Source organism: Oxyura jamaicensis, chromosome 9 (genome assembly GCF_011077185.1).
Source record: "Oxyura jamaicensis isolate SHBP4307 breed ruddy duck chromosome 9, BPBGC_Ojam_1.0, whole genome shotgun sequence".
Classification (NCBI taxonomy): domain Eukaryota; kingdom Metazoa; phylum Chordata; class Aves; order Anseriformes; family Anatidae; genus Oxyura; species Oxyura jamaicensis.
This window is the reverse complement of record NC_048901.1, coordinates 15657772-15664607: the sequence shown is the minus strand read 5'-3', so window position 1 is coordinate 15664607 and position 6836 is coordinate 15657772. Positions and strand designations below refer to the sequence as shown.

At 52.3% G+C, this 6836-nt stretch overlaps 1 protein-coding gene across 1 annotated transcript; it reads right to left on the bottom strand.

Moving 5' to 3' along the window:
- Positions 1–359: 359 nt before the first annotated feature.
- Positions 360–6165, bottom strand: LOC118171571 (cytoskeleton-associated protein 5-like). The gene is made up of 4 exons (XM_035334789.1): positions 6124–6165; positions 2309–6019; positions 1884–2069; positions 360–398 (listed from the first exon to the last, which is right to left on the bottom strand). Exons 1-4 carry the CDS (start codon positions 6163–6165, stop codon positions 360–362), a joined length of 3978 nt encoding a protein of 1325 aa, XP_035190680.1.
- Between the last annotated feature and the right edge of the window lie 671 nt (positions 6166–6836).

Genomic DNA, 6836 nt, shown 5'->3' with positions numbered 1-6836 from the left:
ACCAGCACGGATCTGAATTAACACGAGCTGCTTCCAAGATCATTTGTGTTGGGCAGGGGCAGATTAAGGAACTTTCTTAGCCTCCTCTCGGTCCACTCAGAGAAGAAAAGAGCCCTGGAGGATCACAAGCCGACCATTTGATTTCCCCACCAAGCCTGCTCAGCATCTTGCAGGATTGGCCCCCTTGCATCCTGCCTTTTAATTGCTGACTGATTGTAATATAGGATTTTATTTTCCCTATAATGACTCTTGGGGCCCCCAGATGTTCTCCTCAAGTGTGGTTGCGTCAGCACTAGAGACTGAATGACTGATACCAGCAATTTTTACAGCTTGAAAGGAGAGAAATATGTGAAGGGGATTTAATTTAGCTCTGATACTGTGTCTTCATCTTCAAGACTCTACAAGAAAACGACATCAAAAGGTTATTTTACAACAAGAGGAGGGAGAATTAGCCTGAGAGAGGGAGAGATCACCGAGCTGGCTTTCTAATATCAGTTCATTATAGGGAACACGTTTGCACAGCCGCTTCACTGCTGCTGTTAATTTAAACCAAGATGATTAAAAGCTGTAATTGCACCATTTTAAATAAATGTCCGCTATCCGGATTATTATATTTTTAATTAGTGTGGCTCTGTCCAATGTTTTTATCTCTCTGATTGATTTGTTTATGCTGCATTTATTTATAATGCATTGATCTCCCTGACCCTGCTCTCTCCCCAGCCTGCAGCTTGGTCACGGTTCCAGCAAATGGAAGGGGGAGTCTGACCCGAACCAGGAAAGAGCAAAAGGTATGTGTCAGCTCTCCCTCCTGAGCTCGTCACAGCTCTCCTTCTTCTTGCCTCCTGACCCAAGAGCTCTTCTGCTATTTGCTCATCCCCAGGGCTGTGGAGGAGGACAATCGGCTGGAGGGCTGGCTGATAGGGAGGTGGGATGGGGAAGGATTGAATTGTCCCTCAGGAAAACCTGACAAACCCATGGTGCTGGCAGGAGCATCCCAGGACCCTGAGGTTTTATCCTGTGTGGTAGCACCCATCCTTTAAGCATTATTTCACCAGCAGGAGCATGCTCCTCTGTCTTCAAAGGACTCTCTAAAAATGCAAATTTTCCCCGACAGAAGGCAGGATTTCCTGGCAGGCTGGGCTACCTGTGCTGGAAGTAGCTCCTGCCCAGAGCAGTTGAACAAAGCACATTTGCAGTCTTTGCTTTCTTTCTTAGCACCCCCTGAACCAATGCCACTGTTGGGCAAAATCCCAAATAAGCAGCTAAGCCCATGCTGGACCGCAGTACCCCATTGCGTGCTGTTCTCTGCCAGGGGCAAGGAGAAGCAAGCATGAATACCTTGTAGATCATTGCCCTGATGTTCGGGGCACTCCTGGTTGCTGCTGGAGGCTGTACTGAGAATATACAAGAGACACTTGCTCCTAGAGGACTCTGGGTGCCTCTGCTGCTGCAGTTATCTCCTATCACTCACAGTATCTGTGGGACAGGGACTGCCATGGACCCCCTTGTGGAGGTTGTCCAGGTAGGGTCAGCATCCTGACTGGTTCTGAGCCCTGTGCCCTGGAGGGATTTGTGCATGCTGGGTTCAGTTTTGCCCTGAGACCTCTGTCTCCAAGACTCAGTTGTGCTATGAAGACTGAGCTCTGCAGACCAGCAAGTCCTGCAGCACTTCCCTGCTTCTGAAAAACAGCAACAGAGACATCAACCAGAAACTCAGACCGGCTCCTGGGCTTTGCAAGCCCGGGAAGCCAGATCCCAGATAACTCTCCTGGCATTCATGCTAGAGTTGTTTCTTTATTGCTTATATGATTCACACCATCTGCCCATTGATGGGTGCCCAGAAGAGTGCCAGCTAGCTCTGAGACTGGTGACTAAACACCCACCTTGGCTGTGGGTCCCGCTCCTATTTCTGCTGTTGTTTCTTTGTGCCTCAGGGTCCCTCCTGGAATCCCTGTTGGTCCAAGAGGAGCTGCTTCTGCCACTGGGGACGTGCCCAGGTTGGGTGGAGGAAGATGTTCTCTGGTGTTTGGCTCAGTTCTGATGACAGCCAGGCTTTGATTCAAATAGCTCTGCAAGAAGAGGGAGAGGTTTCCCGTGAAAGACTCCAACTTTCACTTAAAACATTTTTTCTTACATTCCTACAATTCCTCCAGACCCTCCCTCAAACTCCCCTAGGCACAAATATTCTGGAAGATGCCCCCTAAGGCATTGCTTGTTTTGTCCTTTGCAACCCCACCAGCTGTACAGGGGACCTCCCCACCTGCCCTACAGCTGTTTTATTTGCCCCTGGCCTGGCAGCAGGACTGACTGTCTTTCGGAGGTAAGCTTCCACCTCGGAGCCAGCTGCGTCCTCGATCAGGGTGAGGTGGTCCAGGATCCTCGCCCCTTTCAGCTTGCACAACGTGTGTAGCAGAGTTTTCAGGGTCCGCAGCGGGAGCTCGTTCGTGCACCGCCTCAGTTTCTCCTTTGGGATTGACTTCAGGAGGGTGTTGACATCCAGCAGGATTTTGTCCAGGTCGATGGTGCTGATGGTGCTTGGGAGAAGCCGCGTAGTCCTCCAGAGGCATTTGGCCAGCAGGTCAGAAAACTTATCTGGGCTGTCCTTGGCACTCAGGCTGCCTTGGAGCAGCTTGAGCAAGGCACAGAAGATCCTTGTCTGGTCAGATTTTTCTAGGACCCTTCTCATGAGGACATTAATGGACTGTATGAGCTTCTGATCTTCTTCTTGGTCCCCCTCCAGGAATTCTAGCATTAAGGTAAGGAGGTTGTGCATTACATCCTTCAGCACCTCCATCGAGGCCTCCTGAGCCAGTTTCTTCTCCTGGAAGAGAAACATCATGGCCTGGACAACACCTTTGCATCTCAGGATGATTTGGTCCTTCCCCAGTTTCTCATCAGATTCCTTTTGCTTTGGGATCAACTTGAATGGTTGGAAGCTGGCTACGAGGAACTCATTAACGTGCCCAGCCATGGCTTCTGCGTTGTTCTTCTGCCTCAGGATCTTCTCAATTTCTTCCACTGCCTGAATGCTGGTGCCAGCATTGCTATCTCTAATGCCACAAATAAGGGAATTAATAGTAGGGGTGATGTTACGACATGTGTCATCAGTGTCTGAGGAGGTGGGCAAGGTCTGGAATTCAGGGATTGTTTCTAGCTGAATGATATCCCTCAGTTTTAAGTGCCTGTATTTTCTGGAGACCAGCCTGCCCTCGTGCTGTCCTAGACGTGGAGGCAGAGACCGAGGAGCCTCAACCACCTTATTCAAATTTCCTCCTTCAGAGCTGGTGGGCTCTGGCTTTGAGGGTGCACCTCCTGCCTGCTGGCAGATGCCTTCACAGCTGCTGTTTAACTCCTGATGAGGCTTTTCACAAAGATGTTTTGCTGGAGACACTTGGGGCCTGCCAGGTTCCTGCTCTGCAGTTTGTCCCAGCATCCGCATATATTCTTTAGGAAGAACCCCAACAATTCTGAATATGACTTCCCCATGGGTTTTGCAAGCTGTGACCATGATGTTTAGAGCAGCATTATGAACAGCTCTGTCTTTGTCTCTGAGGAAGGCGGCTATCCTCTTCAAGGCTTTGTCAGGGCTGGGCTCACACACTTCCAGGCCGTACACCTCGAGCAGATAACCCATCTCCACCAGGCATCCTGCCTGCTGCTTGGCATTCTGGAACTTGATACCTTCCATGAGGAAGCTGAACACCTTCTTAGGTGGGTACACTAGGCACATGCCCTTCAGGACAGCATGCACCAATTTACAAATGACTTTCCTTGGGTCCCCCATCTTCAGGACCAGGTATGGAAGGAAAGAAAGGGCCTCATTCTCTGTCAGCTGGTACTTTTCTTGGATCAGCAAAGTCAGCAGCAGGTTGAGGTACTCCAGGCTCTTGATAAGCACCCACATGTTGGAGTCAAAGAAACGCAGGGTAAGCCATTTCAGGATCAGGTCCAGGCAGCTAATAACTCCTTCCTTTTCTGTCTCCAGGTGCCTGATCATCATGGCCAAGGCTTTGATTTGGTGCAGGAAGCTGGGGTGGAACAGTTCCACCTGGAAGCTCCTGGACACGCAGCTGCTCATCTGGGCCTTCAGCTGCTCGATGTACCTTTTGTTGGGAGCAGTGAAGTTCCACTGCAGCACTTTCCTACCTTTCTCGTCCCTCATTCTTTGCTCTTTCCCCCTGGGGACAACAATGAAGATGGGTACAGGGTTGCTGCCCCCATCCTTCAGCGTGGGCTTTGCCTGTGCTTTCCCCTTGGCTGCACCCATGTCTTTCACGCCTTCCTCTCCTGACGTGGGCTCCTTGGGACCCTGCTTCTGCTCTTGGCTGAGTTTGGGTGCTGGCTCTTCAGCTGATGCTTGTGAAGACAAGGTCGTTGTTGCAGGTGGTGTGGTTGGGACAGAGGGCAAAATGGGAGTGGTGTTGTCTGTAGGGTGCCCAGAAAGTGACTCGACAGAAGCAGTGGGTTGTGCTGACAGACTGGCGTTGGCATTCTCCAGGATCGCAAGTATGTGGTCCCTTGCACCCACCTTCAGCTCGCTGGTGGCCTCGGCCATCTTCTCAAAGCCAAGGTGCATGATGAAGAAGGGCAGGGCTGCCTGTGAGGCCGTGAGCACGTCCCCATTGCCGTCCTGTAGGCAGGAGAAGAGGAGCGGCACGCAGCGGAGCAGGTCCAAGGGAGCTGACCGCAGGGTGGGCAGCTCTTCGGCCACCCACCGCACCAACTCCTGCTTCTGGAAGGGCATTTCTTCTCCCAGCTCTCCTGAACCATCCTGCCCACCCAGCCACTGCGATATGTCGAGCTGTGCGGCCCAGGCATTCACAGCAGCCAGGGCGGCCGCTCTGGTGCTTCTCTTGCTCTCCCTGAACAGAGCGATGAGGGGAAGGCCCAAGTCCTTCATGTGCTGTGTGATGTTGGAGCCCATGGCTGTGCACAGGTGCTGGAGGACCCTTAGGGCCATCTGTACCAGGCTGGGGTTCGGGTCATGGAGACAAACCCTCAGGGCTCTTGGGAGCTCTCCTATGTTTGGCTGGATGTGTCTGGCATCCTGAAGGATGGAGGCGACCTCTTCCAGGCCCTCCTTCTGGATGTTCCAATCCTTCTCTTGCAGCTTGGACAGCAGCTCTGGTGTGATCCTGTCACTAATGTCTATGGCTCCTGTTCTTCTGTGATCTCCTGAGTCCTCCTGGATCCCATCACCCAGGCCTGGCTTGGGGTTGGCACGGCTGGGAGCTGGTGGGACCTGCCTTTGCACCTTCTCCAGCTCTGCATCTATCTGGGGGAGAAGGGGTAGTTTTTCACTCTCCATCAGCTCTCTGAGCGAGTCTCCCATGTACAGGTAAATAACCCCCAGCAAAGTGATGGCCGATCTCTGCACGCTGGGCTGGACAGCAGCAAGAGCAATCCTCAGGGTATTTACTAACGTCTTGGCCTCCATGCCAGCAAAGCCAAATTCCAGGATTGCCTTTGACAGCCAGTCCAAGATCTTGGTCTGGATCCTGGAGTTACTCTGTGAGAAGGCCAATGCCATGGCTGTCTGTGCTGTCCACGGCAATGAGCATGCCTCTGCTATAGCTGTCAAGGCTCCTTGGGCACTGGTGCTGCACAGCACATCTCCAACCATTTCCACCACACTTTCTAGGACAATTTGAGCAGATGTCCTGGAGAAGTCCCCTTCCTGGGCTAGCAGAGTGATTGTGTGGAGTTTCTTCTGCATCACCTGGAGCTTTGTCTCCTTGCTCCCCCGTGACAGCAGTCTCACCAGGGCTTGGCACGGTATCTCACTTTTCTTCATCTCCCTGATAGTCTTCTGCAGGGTCTCCATGCTGGAAATCCGTTCTTTCCAGTTGTTGCTTTCCAAATGCTGAACACAGGTTTCGGGAAGCACTGCTGCCACCTTTTCCTTGCACTCTTCCTCCGAGAGCTCTGGTTCACACATCTTGCTCGAGCCCACCCTTCCCATTTGGTGTTGGGCTCTGTCCTTCCAGGGCTGGCCAGGTTTCCTTCCAAGCACCCTAAACTAGGAGCAAGAGGGCAGTGTGGGGTGTCCTTCCAATGGAGAGGTGCAGATGTTACGGCAGCACCTTTGGGCCCCTCCTGGCAGGGTGCATGGAGCCCACGAACCCTGCCATGAGTGCTGGCCATTGTGAGGTCGGAACCACCCATGGGGAACCACAGCGCTGAGGTGGTGTCGCAGTGCCACCACTGTCACCAGCAGCGACCGCTCCTCCTGCAGGTGGGTCCAAGTCACTGGGCAAAGGCATCAGCATAGATAGCATCACCTCCAGCCTTTGTTGCCTCCAGGGGTGGTTTATTCAGGCTATGGAAGATGCAGCCTGGAGGCAGGGACTGCCACACCTCGTGCCACCACAGCTGCCTGGTCCCCTGAGCCTGTAACTGGACATAACCCTTCCTCCTTCTGCCCACACGGTTCCTGCTGAGACTGTGAGGGCTGTCGGCAGCTGAGTGAGTAAGGAGTAGTTTGGGATGCTGAAAAACAACAAAATTGCCAGGGGAGAGAAGATCTTCACTGAGCCAATTTTTTAAAGGTTTTCTTTAGAACAAAACCCACCGCTTTTAACCGTAGATAGCACAGTTCACTTTTATGCTATTTAACTTTCTTCCAGCCTGTTTCAAGTTGACACCTTTTGCATGAGAAATGCCCTATAGAAATGAAAAACAGGCACTCAGCCGTGGGCAAAAATCTCTGGCAGTGCAGCAGCACAGCCTGCATCCACAGAGCAAAGTGAGGATCCTCCAGGGAAAGCTCCTCTTTGCAGGAGCCCTGCATCCAGCTTCACTGCTCGGACAGCCCCTGGTGCAGAGGAGACCTGTGC

Coding starts and splice junctions, on each gene's coding strand:
- LOC118171571 (XM_035334789.1), bottom strand. CDS start 6,165: ATGGGTGGTTCCGACCTCACAATGGCCAGCACTCATGGCAGG. Junction 2,070..2,308: donor AAGCTTACCTCCGAAAGACA/GTCAGTCCTGCT, acceptor CTCTTCTTGCAG/AGCTATTTGAATCAAAGCCT. Junction 399..1,883: donor GAGCGGGACCCACAGCCAAG/GTGGGTGTTTAG, acceptor GTTTTCTTGTAG/AGTCTTGAAGATGAAGACAC.